We start from the raw sequence: 19,001 nt of genomic DNA, 5'->3' as shown, positions 1-19,001 counted from the left end.
TAAACAATTAATTTATAGTTGAATGAATGGATGATGGAATGATTCAGTTGAATAATCAACATGGCTATTTTGGAGTAAGTCCTACAAAGGTTTCTAGGTAAAGGTAAAATGTTTGATTAGGACAGACATTTGTCTTCACTTATTTTAATTCAAACACTGAAAATGTTAACTCTTTGAAGATTTGCATTAAAGACAAAATCAGTGCCTGTGTTCTAGGAGATCCTATTTCCGGAGTCCCCTTCAAGACTCTTAAAGTCATATAAGTCAACGTAAAATAAGACCAGAGTTATATTTCACCCATTACGTCATTAATGACACTGTATCAGTCACTAAGTCAATTCCCAGTGTCTAAACTTATTGTTGGGGCTTCCCTGGTGGCTCAGTGGTAAAGAATCTGTCTACAGTGTAGGAGCTTTAGGAGACTCGGGTTCCATCTCTGGGTTGAGAGGATCCCCTGGAGGGGAGCATGGCAACTGACTCCAGTATTCTTACCTGGAAAATCCCATGGACAGAGGGGCCTGGCGAGCTACAATCCATGGAGTGGCAGAGAGTCAGACATGACTCAAACAACTTAGCACACCCACACACAAACTTCTTGTCAGCCATCTAAAGATAAATTCTCATTAATAGCATTAGAAAGTGAACTAGGGAGCATAAAAAGAGAACATTTCCCATCCTTATATCCCAAATGAAAAGGAGTTGATATTGTGAACAGATTCTAATTTACACTTGATCTGTAACTTAATTATAATAGGAAATTCACTTCTAAACTGCAGAGAGTTAACATTTTCAGTATTTGCATTAAAATAAATGAAGACAGAATGTCTGTCCTCATTAGCTTTCACAGAAATGTTAACAGGACATTGGTGCTCCTTTACCATTACCACTTCACCTCAGTGTCAGAGTCAGTAATCAGACTTTACATTATGAAGATAAGAGTATATGTTAATCTAAATGTCAAAACGCTAAGAGTTGTAATTATACACACATTTGTTTTCAACTGATATTATCAATGGTTTGCTTTATTTTTAAATTATTATTCTATTCTGCTAAGGCCAAGAAATCAAGAGAGAGCTCTTGTATCAGGATTGTGGTGATGGTTACATAAACCTACACATATATTAAAATTCATGAAACTGAACACATAGGAAAAAAGTCAGGTTTACTGTACTAATTTTAAAATAAGATAAAACAGAAGAAAGCTAACAACAAAATCTGTTGTGATTCAAACACTATATAACATGAACAAGTATATGGTAAAAAACAAGTATGTGTGTGTGTGTGTGTGTGTGTGTGTGTGTACTTTGAAAAGTATATATACTTTTCCCTTAAAAAAAGACCATGTCTACCAAACACTAAAAGAACAAATCAATACCTGATCAATTTAATAGGGATAGTATTGATACATTCAACCTAGTTAGACTGAGCATTCAACTCAGACAGTTCAGTTGGCTTCTCTTTAATATGAAGTAAATAAATAATTAACATTGACAGGTGGGTTCTTTACCACTAGCACCACCCGGGAAGCCCCAATTAAAGAATCCAATCAGAAGGCAGATGTTAAAGATCTGTCTAGAAATATTCAGCTCTCCTTTATTTATGATCTAATTATCCCAAATGATGCTAATTTCAGATAACTTTTGTTTCATGTGTCACATGGAATAGAGTGGAAAGTATGTTCTGGTGATTTCTCTGCTCTAGTTACGGATGCTTTGTATGTAAAATGATGCAGCAAAACAAGTGTTTATTAAACAGCAAACTGCATCTCTGGGATAGGGATGCAAAGAAGGCAGTAACCTCCTTTGCGTTTTCTAAACATGTGAACACGTAACAGCCTCCTTTGATGAAGGAGCGCTCACTTGAGTCAGGCACTCCACTGAGTACTTTATGTATATCTCATCTGACTCCTCCCTCTTTGGTGTAGGTATTTTTTATTATTTCTCTGGTAGATTGTATCACTGCTTACCAGACATTCTGGTTTCCCTCTCCGTGATTCGATTTCTGGGCATATGGTTCAAGTTGATGATTCTCTTGTGTCTCTCTTTGCTTCCCCCTCTTCCACATTGGAAGTGAAAGTGACTTAAGCAAAGCTTCAACCTGTCCATGACATTCCTGTAATAGGAAGAGTTACATTTTTGTTGTTAAAAGCCACCAAGAGTTTTGAGATCATATACTGTCCCTACTGATACACTGTCATTTTATGAATGAAGAAAACAAGCATTCAGAGACATTGAAATAATGTGTCCACAGTGAAGAACAGTAACTGGAATAACTAGACTTAAAGCCTAAGCCTGTTCAGATTGCTGAGTCCTTTCTCTTAGCCACTTTTCAATACACATTGGAATGGAAATGTATATCAATTACAAAACTAGAACACGGGACAGAGGAATGTAGTTTTATGGGCAACAGAAAGTTTCACCCCAAATGGAGTGTACTTATTTTTTAAACTTATTTTTTAATTGAAGGATAGTTGCTTTACAGAATTTTGCTGTTTTCTGTCAAACCTCAACATGAGTCAGCCACAGGTGTACATCTGTCCCCTCCCTCTTGGACCTCCCTCCCACCTCCCTCCCCATCCCACCCTCTAGGTTGATTCAGAATCCCTGTTTGAGTTTCCTGAGCCATACAGCCAATTCCCACTGGCTCTCTATTTTACATACGGTAATATAAGTTTCCATGTTGCCCTCTCCATTCATCTCACCCTCCCCCCCATGTCCATAAGTCTTTTCTCTTATGTCTATTTCTCCATTGCTGCCGTGCAAATAAATTCTTCAGTACCATTTTTCTCGATTCCGTATATATGCATTAGTATGCAATATTTATCTATCTATTTTTGGCTTACTTCACTCTGTATAATAGGCTCTAGGTTCATCCACCTCATTAGAACTGACTCAAATGTGGTTTCTTTATGGCTGAGTAATATTCCATTGTGTATATGTACCACAACTTCTTTATCCACTCATCTGTCGATGAACATCTAAGTTGCTTCCATGTTCTAGCTATTGTAAATAGTGCTGCAGTGAACGATGGGATACATGTGTCTTTTCCAATTTTGTTTCCTCAGGGTGTATATCTAGGAGTGGGATTGCTGGGTGGAGTTTACTTTTGAGTGATAAGAATTTTCCAGGCACACTGCACCATCCTGTGAATATGCTAAAAACATTTATTAATAATTGCTTACTTTTTATGAGTGAATGGTATGGTATGTATTTATATATCAAATAAACTATTTTTTAATTCCTAAGGGTAAATGGCATAGTTTCTTTTTTATTTTTTAAGGTATTCTTAGGTTAGTTTATGTATATTGTGTATGCTTGCTTCTTAGGTTAGCTCATGTATCTTAAGTTAGCTAAAAAAAAAAAAAGCAATGTTAAATTTTGCATTGTAAGTATGCATATACTTCCTAACAAAGTTATAATCTGAGAGGGCTTTCCCTGTGAATGAACTGCAGGGGCATCTGAATGCAAGTATTAATGTATATTATACACTCTCACATACTGAGTGACTTTGTTGGCTCCTAGTGTATGTATATTCAGTACCCAGGTAGAAAATGATGACTAATTTGATAATTGCAGGGCAATAAATGTGAGACTTAACATTGTTTTTAAAAAATATATCATATATAAATTACTTTTCAAAATTAAGCCTGTTTTCATTCATTATTTTTTTCTTTGCTTTTTAAGTTCATTAAAAAATCACAAACACTGAGATGATTACCAGCTTGTAATAGGAAAATTCCATATGAAAACACCAGATAGAAATACTATTTTCTTGATCTGTTAGGCATTCTGTGGTCCTTACCTACAAAGTAGTCAGCATTTGTATTTTAAGCAGCCTTGATACTTCAACCATCACATTAAAAACGAACTTGTATTAAAATATTAATAGATACTGTTTCTATGCTAGATGCTACAAGGGCTCCTCCAAACACACACAGGCATGTGCACACACATACAGACCCACACATGCCTGCTCACATACTTGCCTGTTTTATTGTTGTTCAGTCACCCAGTCATGTCCAACTCTTTATGATCCCATGGACTGTAGCAATACGCCAGGTCTCACTGTCCTTCACCATCTCTGGAGTCTGCCCAAATTCACGTCCATTTAGTTGGTGATGCCATTTAACCATCTCATCCTCTGATGCCCTCTTCTCCTCCTGCCCTCAATCTTTCCCAGCATCAGGGACTTTTCCAATGAGTCATCTGTTTGCATCAGATGACCAAAATACTGGAGCTTCAACTTCAGCATCAGTCCTTCCAGTGAATATTCAGGTTTGATCCTCCCTTAAGATCAACTGGTTTGATCTTGCTGTGCAAGGGACTTTCAGGAGTCTTCTCCAGCGCCACAGTTCAAAGGCATCAGTTCTTTGGCATTCTACCTTTACAGTTCAGCTCTCACAACTGTACGTGACCACTGGGAAGACCATAGCCTTTAATATACAGACCTTTGTTGGCAGAGTGATATCTCTGCTTTCAGTCTCTATTACCCACCTCAGAGCTTAGGGTTGCTCTTGATTGCTATTCTTGAGCGCACCATTTGTAAATTACTTCCATAAGAATATACACTGTGATTTTAATCCAAAGCTCCAGCAGATGTTTAGAGCAATAACCCATGGTGGGGCTACCTAGAAAGTACCTGATCTTGGCTTCTAAAATTGTTTGCTGCTGTTCAGTCGCTAAGTTGTGTCTGACTCTCTGTGACCCTATGGACTGTAGCACGCCAGGACTCCCTGTCCCTCACACTCTCCTCTCGTCTTCTGCCGCCCTCTTCTCCTTTTGCCTTCAACCTTTCTCAGCCTCAGGGTCTTTTCCAGTGACTGGACTGTATCAGGTGACCAAAGATCTACAATTAAGGCAGGCCAATTATCTTGTATACCTGCCTGCCTATGTGCTTATCTACCTGCTTTAGCCAAGTGGAGCTAGTGGAAAGTTTGTTTTACTGTCAAACATCAATTATATTTTAAGTCTTTCTCTTTGTATGTGGATGTAGTTTTGACTTAAGTCTCCATTTATATGTTTGGTGGTGTATACTTGGCATAGTCCTAGCCATTGTAGAATCCAGCGAGTGGAATAAGACTTGATTACTGCCCTTGTAGACCTTCTGTTTGGGAGATGCATGGCCATGTTGCATGGTAGATTTAAGGAAATACGTTGGTGATAGCAGGAACAGGTTGCTGAGGCATCACGAAATAAGAAGTCATCTCTTATACCGGAGAATCTGGAACTCCAAACTAAACCTTAAAAATAGAGAATTTTGAAAGGGGAAGTAGCCCAAAGATTATTCATTTGTTGTTCAGTCACTCAGTCGTGTCCAATTCTTTATGACTGCATGGAGTGCAGCACACCAGGCTTCCTTGTCCTTCACTATCTCCTGGAGTTTGCTCAAACTCCAAATGAAGTCCATTGAGTCAATGATGCCATCCAACCATCTCATCCACTGTCGTCCCCTTCTCCTCCTGCCCTCAATCTTTCCCAGCATCAGGGTCTTTTCCAGTGAGTCAGTTCTTTGCATCAGTTGGCCAAAGTATTGGAGTGTATGTAACCAACAGTATTAAGTGAGAAGAGGGACAGAAGGAAAAACAATACAAAAAATATCTAATTGTCTCTTTGGGTTATGTTAATATACATTAAGTTGTGGTTCTTCTAGTGGTAAAAGTATAGACTTTATGCAAGGGGTGAGCTTATTTTTATTTTATGTTTTGGAATCTACCTTTATGAAGTTACAAAGTCTGTAGCATGAAGCTGAAGATAATTACTGTTGGGAAATCTTACTTTGAGAGCCAAAGGGGGAAAAAACCCACCAAATTTATCCTGCTTGTTTTCTATTAACGTTTTAATTTGAAAATTGTCATACTGTAATAGGGCAATGCTTCATCTAGTGAAGTATCCTGTTTATACTAGAAGGGCCACCCTGAGTGTTTCCAACAGAAACTGCACCCTTTCTGGCCCCAGGTCATGTTCACTGGGAACCCCTTCCAAATTTATTTTTTGCAAATCAGTACAAGTTATCGCTCCTTCACTTACTAGTTAAGGAAGCTACCTTGTTGAAAAGCTATTCTGTTTATTGATGATTCATTAACATGTATGAAAATGTGTAACTATGAGTTTTAAACATTCTCCGAAGAAGAAGAATGTTAGATAATTTGTGTCTTAAATGCTAACACATAAGCACTTTACTGGGTTGTCTTATTCTTACCATAGCCCAGTAACCCTATGAGGTGGGTATTACCACTGTCTTCATTCTTCAGATAAGAAAACCAGTGCACAGAGATTGAGAGGAGAACTTTAATTCACAAATTGTTTTACTTGTAAAGGTGTAATTTTTTTTGCCACAGTATGTACATTGCAAGTTACCCAAAGCTGAGTCCTGCCCCTTTAGAAAACAGAGATTTTTGTATAATTGTTTTTTTTTCACACTGTTCGAGAATCTTGATACTCGGGTGTAAAAAACCTGAAAGACGGAGAGAATCATAGCAGGAGGCCAGTGTATTTACTCAGAGTCAGTAGTGACGATAAATGTTCAGCCCTGCCTCCCATAGCCTTATAAATGGTAATCTTGAATAAGGAGGTGAAGGGCCTTCTGACTAAATACCCAGCCAAGAAATGTAGGTTTTGTGAAGGAGAACTTCAGGTAATGTGCTAGCAAGTTATTTTGCTGCCAAATAAATTCTTGAACTTCAGTTCCAATTTAGTAATCTATGTTTAACACAGCGTGTTTGTGTGTGTTAGTCGCTCAGTCGTATATCCCAATTAATTCCCGAAAGAGAAGGTCGATAAAGGATATCCATGAGTAATATCATTTGGTTATTTGAATTTCTTAATCAGAAGGATTTTTTTTAAACCAACTAAGCTGCTCCTAAGAAACTAAGTCGCTTGAGTTTGTCATTCTTTTCTTCCACTTTCGTCAAAATACTAGTATTCATAGTCAGTGGAAAGAAAATGAAGGGACAAAGGGCATGGGTGATACATATATATGACTGAGCCCCGAATAGCAAAGAGGCAGTCACCTCTATGGAATTAGGTGGCTCTTTGACTCCACAAGATCCCTCAAAATGCTTTTCTAATGATAAAGTTAGACAGCTGATGTGAGAGTGCAGTATGGTACTCTGAAAACTAAAATCACTGGACACATGCAAGTTATTAAAGAGCAGTTCCTGTTTTGACATTATCTCTTTCGGACCCTTAGTGACCACTCTCTCTCTCATCTCCCTCTCTTCCCCCCTTGCCCCCACCTCCCCCACCATTGGTGGGCCATAAGTTCGTCATATTTTTCTTATTGCTCGCATAAATGGTTTCCTTACCTCAGTTTTCCTTTTACCATTCTTTTTCCTGCCCACTTCACATCCTTGGAGGAATTTAGAACAATCTATGTATTTCCTAATGATTTCACTCAAACCTGCTCTCTTTAACTTTGCCAGACAGATTCTTCTTCCTGCTCTTCCCTTCTTTCTCCTCTTTGAGACTGCAGCTTATAGGTAGATGCCAGTAGGTGACCAGAGGTGAATTGACTGGCTTCGTTGTCTGATCCTGTGCCTTTTGCATGCTCAAAAATAAGTGTTTGCTAACTAGCTGAAAAAGAAACAGGTGAGGCACAGATTTCTTTTTCTTCTTTAGTATTAAAAAAAAAAAAGTGTTGGCTTGCTGTAAATTTGGGAACTTTATTCAAGTACTCAGGATTCTACAGCTTCAACTGTTTGCCTGCTGCTAATGTAACAGGCCAGAATATAACACTGCCTTGAGGCAAGGGAGGAGTGGTGCTTATTTTGAAGAACTCAGAAATCTTTTTAGTCTCTAGGATTTGCATGAGTTTATCTCTGTTTCGTCACCTGAGAGAGGCAATGACCATGGGGAAATAGCTCTTCTGTTGAATCCTCTGGAAGTCGTGTTAAACTCCCAGATGTCGTCCGAGAGTGCAGCCAGTGGACTTCACTTGAGGAGCCTAGAGGACTGGTCTGTTTTTAGCTGTGCTTATTCACTTGCACTTGTGAGAGTTGATCTGAGGGAAACCCTTCTCTGATTTGTTAAAATGATTAATGTTTTCTCCTTCCATCTTTCTCAAGGAAATGGCAAAAATCCTTCATCACCCCCGAGTCTATGCTTTTCTGCACATACCAGTCCAGTCCGCCTCTGACACTGTGCTCATGGAAATGAAAAGAGAATACTGCGTGGCTGACTTCAAAAGAGTGGTGGATTTTCTGAAAGACAAGTAAGTCTGTTAGCACTTAAGAAAATCACCGTTTCTTTTTTCTTTTAAAAGCATGTGGCAAAAATGCACTTATGGTAGCCACAATTAAAGGCACCAGAGAGAGGTGAGACTTTTGAAGCTTTCAAAGCCTTTAAGTTTTCCTTAGACACCCTTGATGTGGTTTCTTCTTTCCTCTCAGTTTTATCCACCTTCCATCTGTGCATCACACACCATTAATTTGTGTGAGGTTGCCAGTCTTCCCAAGGTAATGTGCATTGTGATCATTTCTGTACCTGACCTAGAAGATGAAAACTGCTTTAGCTTTGCTCTGCTTACATCTCCTTTCATGTGGCTTTTTGAAGTTGTCAACTGTTTCTGACATGGAGATAGGTCAAATCATGTCACTACAAAAGAGATAATTTTCTACGAAATAGCATTTTTGGAAGAGTATCTGGGAACGTCTTTGCTTTTACACACTTACCCCTGTAGTTTTCTTGAAGAATGGAGCTTTATAAGGAGGTTTTGAGATTCTGTTTTTTTTAAAGTTCAAATTGCCATTGACCAAAATTAAGGCATATTTACACAATCTCAGACATGAATGATAATTTTGCTTCCACAGAAAACACTTGCAGCCTATAATTATATTCTTAAAAATCCTACTTCTCATCATCACCAAGGGTTGAATGCCTTCTATGATTATACAAGGCAGGAAATAGTGCCGGCCAAGGTCATTCGAACGTTCTCAAGTCCAGGGCACTATTCTCCCCTTGGGGAGTATGTCATTTATCTTGGCATATTTGTGGCATGGGTCTTTCTACTTTCCATAATTTTTTTCCCATAATTTTTCCTCTGTTGTTTTTCTTAATTAAAATACAACTCTTTATTTCCATCTTGTTTATAATTATGTACCTTTGTACCAAGTACTACTGGATATGATTGCTTTATACAAATTGTAAGCAATTATTTTTTCCACCTTCAATTAGTCACTTATCCTGACTACATATGAACCTTTTTCTTCTGTTTACTTTCTCCTTCCTTTCTCATCTTCCCTTTATGTGTCTAATTTTTTTCTTTCACCTCTAGGCGTTTCTTGATTACCCTAACCACCAGAAATAAAGACACTTGGTTTGCATTCGAGCAAATCCAGCTAATTGTTCAAATATTCAAATCAGTGAATGGAAAGTACACTTATTCTAGGATTTCATAATTATAATCATTAAGTATATACAACTTTCAAAGTAGAAAACAGAATAATGATGAATCTCTAATACTTCCTGATTTTGAGAACTGAGGGCGAAGCTAAAGAATAAGGATTTTTTTTTTTGTTTTAAGAATAAGGATTTTTATGTTAGATGTTTGTTGCTGGCCTGTGTCCCTCCTTTGAATCTGTTCTAGCTTATTCTAGCTGAAGTTGTCTCATGTGCAGACAAGTTGGGCACACCAGTATTGGTGAACGTCTTGTTTTCAGAATTACAGATAAATTGTTGTGATTTGTGCTGTCCTCAGTTGCTTGGTCGTGTCTGACTCTTCTGAGACCCCAAGGACTGTAGCTCGTCAGGCTCCTTTGTCCATGGAATTCTCCAGGCAAGAATACTGAAGTGGGTTGCCATTTCCTCTTTGAAGGTATCTTCTTGACCTGGGGATCGAACCAGAGTCTGCTGCTTTGGCAGGAGGATTCTGTACCACTGGGCCACCTAGGAAGCCTCAAATAAATTGTTAACACCTGTGAAATTTCTTGCCTCTTGCTTACTAGAGCAGTAGCAGGTAATGCAGTGGCAATAGCAGATAAGCACATGGTTCATACGTTTGCACAAGATTTTGCCGAGAGCAGACATGTAGCCTATTGTGCAAAATAGACAAGAGCACTTTCCAAATAGTTTTATTAATGTGATTCAGTGAGGTAAAGGAATCAACAGCTTCCTTTGCCTCCATTTGGGTGAGTGCTGACTCAGTTGTTTGGGGACTTACTGTGGCTGCTTAACTGGGCAACAATCTCCTGACAAGTTCTAGCCTTTTATACTACTCCAAAGATGGACCTTTTAAATCTGTTGCCTCTTGAACACTTTCAGCAGCATCTATGAGCTAAATAGGGGTCAAAAGATGGATGACGTCAAGGTATTAGAAAATAGTGCTGAGCTCATTTTTCTTTCTTTGGATTCTGAATTACTCTGAGGCATCCACAGAGGTTTCCTAGAATTACCCAAACTGTCTAGAAGACTCCAGAACCTACCCAGGATTTCCAGCACTAGAAATATCAGAGGTCCCTACAAGAGGGAATTAGAGATTCCTGGAGAAGATAGCCCATCCCACCCAGCCATCCACAGTTTCAGTTTCAGGTGCTGTGAATCACTGGAACTGGAAAATACAAGTCTAGCCAGTTAGGATCCAAACTTCTTTTTTAAATTAACTCTTGTACTATTTATAGTTTTAGACAGTTCATCAGAAGCAAAAAATTGTATGTTTTGTCCAAACTGTCTTCTTGCTTAGACTAGTATAGGCTCACTCTTGTACAGACTCCAGTCTAACTTTACTCTTTAGTAGAAAACTTTTCCTGTCCTCTCAGTCCATCTATCCAGTGAATCATTTCCAGTGATGATGGATATGTAGGAATAAATGAAATATTTTAAGCTCTGACATTTGCTTATTTTTCCCTATAAAAATCTAGCATAACTTCAAGCGAAATAGATTCCTGCTTCTTGGAAACACCAAAGTTTCATGGACTTCTATAGAACACTAGTCTGGGTAACTGATCCAGCACATAGTTGTTTCATCCAGTGTTTATTAAAATTTAATACAGTGTTGTCATTCTTAGAAAGAAGGTCTGATACTACCATGTTGCTCCTGTGTTGTTGTTCAGTCTATAAGTCGTATCTGACTTTGCAATCCCATGGACTGCAACACACCAGGTTCCCCTGTCCTCCACTATCTCCCGGGGTTGCTCACACTCTTGTCCATTGAATCAGCGATGCCATCCAACCATCTCATCCTCTTTTGTCCCCTTCTCCTCCTGCCTTCAGTCTTTTCCAGCATCAGGGTCTTTTCCGGTGAATCAGCTCTTTGCATCCCGTGGCTGAAGCGTTGGAGCTTCAGCTTCAGCTTCAGTCCTTCCAATGAATTTTCAGGGTTGATTTCCTGTAGGATTAATTGACTGGTTTGATTTCCTTGCAGTCCAAGAGACTCTCCAGTCTTCTCCAGCACCATAGTTCTACAGCGTCAATTCTTCAACGATCAGCCTTCTTTATGATCCAACTCTCACATCTGTACATGACTACTGGAAAAATCATAGCTTTCACTATATGGCCTTTTGTCAGCAAAGTGATATCTCTGCTTTTTAATATGCTGTCCTGATTTGTTATAGCTTTCTTGCCACAAAGGAAGCATCTTTTAATTTCATGGCTGCAGCCACTGTTTGCAGTGATTTTGGAACCCAAGAAAATACTTCCCTTCTGTTTGCCATGAAGTGATAGGACCGGATGCTATGTTGCCCTGTTTTGTGCCTCATACTAAATACTTGACAATGGTGCTCACTGAAAATGGTAGGTCTGGTACTTGCCTCTTTTGCTTTTTAGCTTCTGTATAAATGTGGCCCTTTTTATTTGCATCTTGTTTCCTCTGAAGCCTTTTCTGTAATGAACCTTTAACAAATGAAGAGTCACATTAATTCATTTTTTCTCCAGCAGTGTGAGGCTTCTCAAATAATCATGTTATGAATTAGGGACGAGGCATTTCCTAATCTGTTTCTTCAAAAAATTCGATCTTTAAAACAACCTACTGCATTTAAGAGTGAAATCCACACTATGGGATTTTACCTGAAGCTGCACGCTCTTAAACTCCTCATTCAGCAGTATTTGTGGTGCCATGTCTCTCAAACAGCAGAGGTGAAATCTTTTTAATTAATTTTCTTTACAGTTGAAATTGGCCCGTGTTTTAGCTAGGAGCAGTAGAAGTTTACATATGAGCCAACTTGAAGCTGATTCATTATTCTCTTCAGTTGGTTGAAAGTTGGCAGCTACTATCATAACAGCAGCTGGATTGAAGATAACCTAGCAGTGTTGGCACGTGTGCAGGGATATGGGACTTTATTAAATCATGCAACCTTTGCAAAGAAGAGTGTCTGAATTACTTAATGTCCTAATTTAAAACAGCTGGTCATGAGCAGACACTCATATGACTGAAATTATTCTATTCAAATTTATTAATCTAGTTGGAAAATTAACTGTAGTCCTTTGATGTTTTTATTTAAATGAATAAGATGATTTCTTGAAAGATGTAATGGGATTTATAGGGATATGGAAGGAAACTATATAGAACAAAGCATGAGATGCAATTCGAGTTTTCAAGAGATTTGTGTTTTTATAATTTTTAGTAAATACCTCATAAATTTACTTTCATTCCCTGTCACTTTACTGGTTTCTCTGTTGTCCTCTTAAGATAATACTGGGATTTAAGAAAGTAGAAAATTTGAATCATTTACTTTTGTTTTCTCGTGTAATTTTAAAGAGTTACCTCCCAATGAGAGAATTTTTCATCATGATATATGAGAAGATTGTAATGAGGGTTCCCAGGACCTTGGGGCCTTAGATATAAACTTTGAGTCCTTCCCCATTTGAGCTGTGTTGAATTTACACAGTCACTCCCCAGTGAAAACTACATATTGTCATACATGTTTAAAAAATGATAACATGCAGAGTTCTCCTCTCAATCATGTGTTCTAATGCTAAGTAAAAGAACTGCTTAGTCCTCAGATTTACACATGAATGTGTGAACGGAACAAGCAAGAATGTCCTATTGATAGATGCCTCTTAAGAAATGAAATAGTTTATGAATTAAAAGACCTAACTGTTTATACAAATTATTTTGTTAAAAGTCCAGTGGCCTTGCGGTTTATGTTAAGTAGACCTTAAACATGGGAGACAAGATTCATCTCCTAGGCAAGGATGGGATGATTTGAGAGAATAGCACTGAACTGTGTATTACCATATGTAAAAAAGATGACCAGTGCAAGTTCCATGCATGAACCAGGGCACCCAAAGTCAGGACTCTGGGACAACCCAGAGAGATGGCGTAGGGAGGAAGGTGGGAGGGGAGTTCAGGATGAGGGAACACATGTGTACCTATGGCTGATTCATGTCGATGTATGGCAGAAACCATCACAATATTGTAAGGTAATTATCTTCCAATTAGAATAAATTAATTAGTTTAAAAGAGAAGATGTGATATGACACCTTCCCCAAGAGGATCTTCCCAACTCAGGGATCGAACTGAGGTCTCCCCCATTACAGATGGATTCTTTTACCATCTGAGCCACCAGCAAAGTCCTATAGATACACAGTGGACTTAAAAAAAAAAAAAAGGATTCATCGCCCTTACTCAATAAATGAAATTTGAGTGAACTAATGACCAGTTTATTTTTACTTGCAAGTTGCATGGGTCTAAAGTAAGTCACACCATATGATAGCATCTTTGTGTTGCCTTATAATTTTATGATATTTGCTGTCTCAGAATTTACCTTTATCATTTGTCCCTTCCGTCCTGTGATATCCATTCACATACCCCTAAGTTTTCTATACTCAGATTTCCCAGTGAAATGCCAACAACCAATAACTAGTGAGCACTCAGGGGTTAAAGAGGAATCTTCTAGTGGTGAAAACAAAGCAGAGGTGAAGTGGCAGCTTTGCAGAGAAAGTTCTGACCTCTGATCTCTCCACTCTCCACTCCGACAACGAAGGTCACAAGGGCGCGAAGCCAGGGTCACCGGGGCAGGCTGGTTTCTCTAAGTGAGTCATGGAGTTAGCACGTCCAGTCTGTCCTGTGCCCTGCTTTGTCCATCTAGCTGAAAAAAAGTACTGCTCTCTCTTTAGCATGCTGAGTTCTTCCTTTCCTGTGCCCATACTGGAGCACAATCTGATAAAAGGCAGATTATATTAAACTTGTATTTTATTCCATCCCCTCCCACCTCCATCTAGTTTTATTCCTAGTGGCTTGGAAACTAGCAATATTTGTCAGAATAGAAGAAAAGAAAATTGCCAAAAAAAAAAAAAAAGAAGAAGGGTGATTCAAGAAGGATTCTGTAATTAAGTTTTCTTCCAGATGCCTTCCCAGATGTGTTTCTGTTCACTGAATACCCACCTCCAAAATAACTTAGGCAAAACACTTCCCTCAAATATATTTTCTGGCTCTTTATCATCATCTTTAATATCTTTAACTCGGTTGTTATTTTGGGGAGACCCTAGGGTCTTTTTCACACTTTTATCTTTTGTCAGATTTTTTTCAGAGGTAGTAAAGTTCTGCTCTTCTCCCTTCTCTCCCCTGCTGCTTTTAAATTTTTTCAAGAGAATGAATGCGTATCATTGGAGAAGTTACCTGGTCAAAAAGCAATTGCTTTTTTCTTTTTGAACATGGTATTATATTTGGAAGATTTTGACATTATATAGTAAATACCATTTTACTTGTGGATTACCCCAAACTTGACTCATTGGTTTGAAGGTAATTAACTTTTCTATTGATTTAGCTATTTTCCTTCTAGCCCAGTTAAGAGAAAAGTCTCATCACCCCTAACTTCTTCCCACCTTCTTTTGTAAAATGATTGTAATATAATATTTCTTGTAGAAACTGAGATGTTACCTTCCTTCAATCCATTGTATGTTTTCTCTACCTAAGTGTTTTCTTGTAAACATTAGAGACTGTAAAGTCATGTACCAATAGTAAGCATTTTTCCTATCAGAGTGCTTCTTTTATTTCATAAGGCTCACACATTGTCATAATGTTGTCACAGAAACCTAGGCAAATATGTAGGTTAGGTGTTTTCAATCTGCACTATAGGATGAAAGTCAAGGTTCACATGGTTAAAAAGACTTATTGAAATCCCGTAGTGATTTAATTCATTATAGGACTAGATCTTCAGTTTCTACTGTTTCAGTCTTCCATCTGATTCTAATAATGTTAATTAAATGGTTCAGTTTTTTATTTATCTGTTTTGTGCCTAACGCTATAATAACTGGAACAAAAACAACACGTATATTTATGAATATAAAAGTCATGGTTCAGCTTGTCTGTGAATGACAGGAAAAAAAAATAATAATGGCATAAAGAAAGTATTTATTTTTCAGTCATGTAAATGAAGTCCAGAGCTAGCAAATAGGGCTTTATAAGGCTTGGGCATATCAGGGATGCAGGCAGGATAAAGTTTTCATCTCATGGTCCAAGATTGAGTGCCAGCCGTCAGATTTACTTTCTAGTCTGTAGGAATGTGAGAGGCAAAGAAGAGTATGTGTTCCTTCTCTTTAAATGCTTTCTGAAAGTCATACATGTTACTTTGTTTATATCCAGTTGGTCAGAACCTAGTCATGTGTCTGCACTTGGCAGAAAGAAAGGCTAAGAAAGGTAACCTTTATTTTGAGTGGCTTTGTCCCCATTTGTAAATGAAGAACTCTGTTGGAAGTAAAAGTAGGTGAGATAGTAGGGAACAACTAGTGGTCTCTGTCTCAGCCTGTCCCGTTTGATCACTCTTCTTACTATGTACAGAGCTCATCCTTTATCTGAGAGATAACCCAAGCCCCATCTAGTTACCCTGTCCTACTGTACCATGATTTGTGGTTGATGCTCCTTCCTTTTTAGAAGGTCCAGATGTGGCTTTCTATGGACTGATGCTATAAACTAAAGAGTGGTGTAAAGTCTTTGTTTAAAATGGAATAAAAATAAGATGAGTATTATAACTTTTAAAGTCCCCATTTGAAGAACGGGAGAATGGGAAACACATTTCCGCTACCATTTGGTGGGAATTAACAAACCCTGCTTGGTAGAAATCATGAAGATTTTCTGCCCTAGTACTGAAATACATTCTTTAGTTGTCCCATCTGATAAGCCCTGATTTCCTTCTGTGGGGGCAGCTCCCCAGTTGACAGGCCTTCATGGCCATATCTGAGACAGACAGTAAGCAATGTGATCGTCTGTCTGGGTTCAAACACTCCCATCCCTGCTTCCTTCTGGTGCTGAGAGACGTGGAAATTGCTTTAAGAGCTGTCCAGTCTATACATGGCATCCTGCTGTATCTTTAGCAATTTGATCCCCTCAAAAATTTAGTATGCTTTCAGTCTGTTTGTTTCTTGTCAGTTCCATGAACAAGTGTAGTCAAAAGTCATGTCTGGACACAGTTTTGAACCTGAAGGCTGTCTTATTTATTGACCTCTGGCCTCTTTATCTCCCTCCTCTGAACTTACTGATGACTCCTTTCAGACCATCTAAAACACTCTTAATCCCATCACTGCCGGTAAACTGGGGCTAGTGTATGACAGGTCACCAGTTCCATCTTCCATGGTATTGTAGCCAGAGTCTTCCTTGGCTTTTGCAGACCTGCAGACCTCAAAATCACAGGATTCTCAGTCCAATTAGACTATAATTCACAAAGATTTTCATAGAAAAGCTCTGTTTTCTTCCATCTCAGCTTGCAGCTGGCTAGCCCAAGTCTGTTCCTTGTGGCTAAGAACAGCAAGGAGAAGCCAAATAGTATTTAACATTCTGAATCATTGGTAACAATTCTACTGCTGCAGCATTTGTAACAATTCTACTGCACAGACTTAGTTAACATTTGGTTTGTCTCCCAAGGTTCAGCAGGTGGCAATTTGACCAAGTATTTTGCCAACTTGTAACATTAATTAGCTTTCCAGCCTGCAGTGTGAGCTCTTTCTACCTCTTGCCCTGCTAAACTGCTGTACTTTTTGGTTCTGTTGCATGTAGCACTCCAGTTTAGATAAGGTTCAGTTCAGCTCAGTAGCTCAGTCATATCCAACTCTTTGAGACCCCATGGACTGCAGCGCACCAGGCCTCCCTGTCCATCACCAACTCCTAGAGTTTACTCAAACTCATGTCCATTGAGTCAGTGATGCCATCCAACCATCTCATCCTCTGTCGTCCCCTTCTCCTCCTGCCCTCAATCTTTCCCAGCATCAGGGTCTTTTCAAATGAATCAGCTCTTCGCATCAGGTGGCCAAAGTATTGGAGTTTCAGCTTCAACATCAGTCCTTCCAATGAACACCCAGGACTGATCTCCTTTAGGATGGGCTGGTTGGATCTCCTTGCAGTCCAAGGGACTCTCAAGAGTCTTCTCCAACAACACAGTTCAAAAGCATCAATTCTTCAGTGCTCAGCTTTCTTTATAGTCCAACTCTCACATCCATACATGATCACTGGAAAAACCATAGCCTTGACTAGACAGACCTTTGTTGGCAAAGTAATGTCTCTGCTTTTTTTTTTTTCCCATTTATTTTTATTAGTTGGAGGCTAATTACTTTACAATATTGTAGTGGTTTTTGCCATACATTGACATGAATCAGCCATGGATTTACATGTGTTCCCCATCCCGATCCCCCCTCCCCCCTCCCTCCCCATCCCTGCTTTTTAATATGCTGTCTAGGTTGGTCATAACTTCCCTTCCAAGGAGTAAGCGTCTTTTAATTTCATGGCTGCAGTCACCATCTGCAGCGATTTTGGAGCCCCCCAAATAATGCCACTGTTCTCTACTGTTTGCCCATCTATTTGCCATGAAGTGATGGGACCGGATGCCATGATCTTTGCTTTCTTAATGTTGAGTTTTAAGCCAACTCTTTCAGTCTCCTCTTTCACTTTCATCAAGAGGCTCTTTAGTTCTTCTTCACTTTCTGCCATGAGGATGGTGTCATCTGCATATCTGAGGTTATTGATATTTCTCCCAGCAATCTTGATTCCAGCTTGTGCTTCCTCCAGCCCAGCGTTTCTCCTGATGTACTCTGCATATAAGTTAAATAAGCAGGGTGACAATATACAGCCTTGACGTACTCCTTGTCCTATTTGGAACCAGTCTGTTGTTCCATGTCCGGTTCTAACTGTGCTTCCTGACTTGCATACAGATTTCTCAAGAGGCAGGTCAGGTGGTCTGGTATGCCCATCTCTTTCAGAATTTTCCACAGTTTATTGTGATCCACACTGTCAAAGGCTTTGGCAACCTTAGATAAGGTTATGAATGGCCAAAAACATAAAATAATATCTCAAAGAAGATGGATGTATATTGCCCTCTCACATCTAAAGAAAAAATTGAGGAGGTAGTGATCTTGAGCTGATGGGATGGTCCCTAGTAGCAAAGATTCAGGATTTGATCTTGTTGCTCAGCTATCCTCAATGTGAGTTTCTGTGTCATGGTCCGTGATGACTGCTTAAAATCCATCCATCAAGTCTGCATTCCAGCTAACAAAAAAGAGAAAGAATTGAAGAAAGGGCTTCGCGGGTAGCTCAGTGTTAAGGAATTCACCTGCCGATGCAGGAGATACAAGTTCAGTCCCTGGGTGAGGAAGATTCCTTGGAGAAGGAAATGGCAACCCACTTCAGTATTCTTGCCTGAAAAATCCCATGGACAGACCAGCCTGGTGGGCTACAGTCCATGGTTTTGCAAAGAGTTCAACACAACTTCGCGACTGAGCAGGCACATACTCCTCCTTACCTTAAAAGTTAGCTTCTTGGAAGTTGTATATGACACTTCCACTTATATATCATTGATTATAACATGGCCAGCCCTAGCTGCAAGGGAAGATGGGAAATAATACTTCCTTCCAGGCATCCATGTGTCTAGCTAATGATATGTTTCTATGGAAGATGGTGGGAATGAATATGGAGGGGTCACCAACAATCTCCACTACTACATATACTTTTTAAAAAGTTCTTATGTTAAAGTTTGATAACTGCCTCTAAAATGAATTGTATTTGTAATCATAATTCTAAGCATCTAGGTATCTTTTCTCAATATCATACCTCCTTTTGCACATAAGCCAATAAATATTCTTTAT

At 38.9% G+C, this 19,001-nt stretch overlaps 1 protein-coding gene across 7 annotated transcripts in view; it reads left to right on the top strand.

Moving 5' to 3' along the window:
• CDKAL1 (CDK5 regulatory subunit associated protein 1 like 1) overlaps positions 1-19,001 on the top strand; it is a 580,103-nt gene that overhangs the window by 376,377 nt on the left and 184,725 nt on the right. For all 7 annotated transcript variants that reach the window (XM_043908414.1, XM_043908415.1, XM_043908413.1 and 4 more), the window contains one exon: positions 8,063-8,208. In XM_043908414.1, coding sequence (XP_043764349.1) covers positions 8,063-8,208 — 146 coding nt within the window. The remainder of the gene's footprint in view (positions 1-8,062; positions 8,209-19,001) is intronic.

The sequence above is a fragment of the Cervus elaphus genome, chromosome 7 (genome assembly GCF_910594005.1).
Source record: "Cervus elaphus chromosome 7, mCerEla1.1, whole genome shotgun sequence".
Classification (NCBI taxonomy): domain Eukaryota; kingdom Metazoa; phylum Chordata; class Mammalia; order Artiodactyla; family Cervidae; genus Cervus; species Cervus elaphus.
The sequence above is the reverse complement of the archived record's forward strand: the minus strand, read 5'-3'. Positions and strand labels throughout refer to the sequence as shown.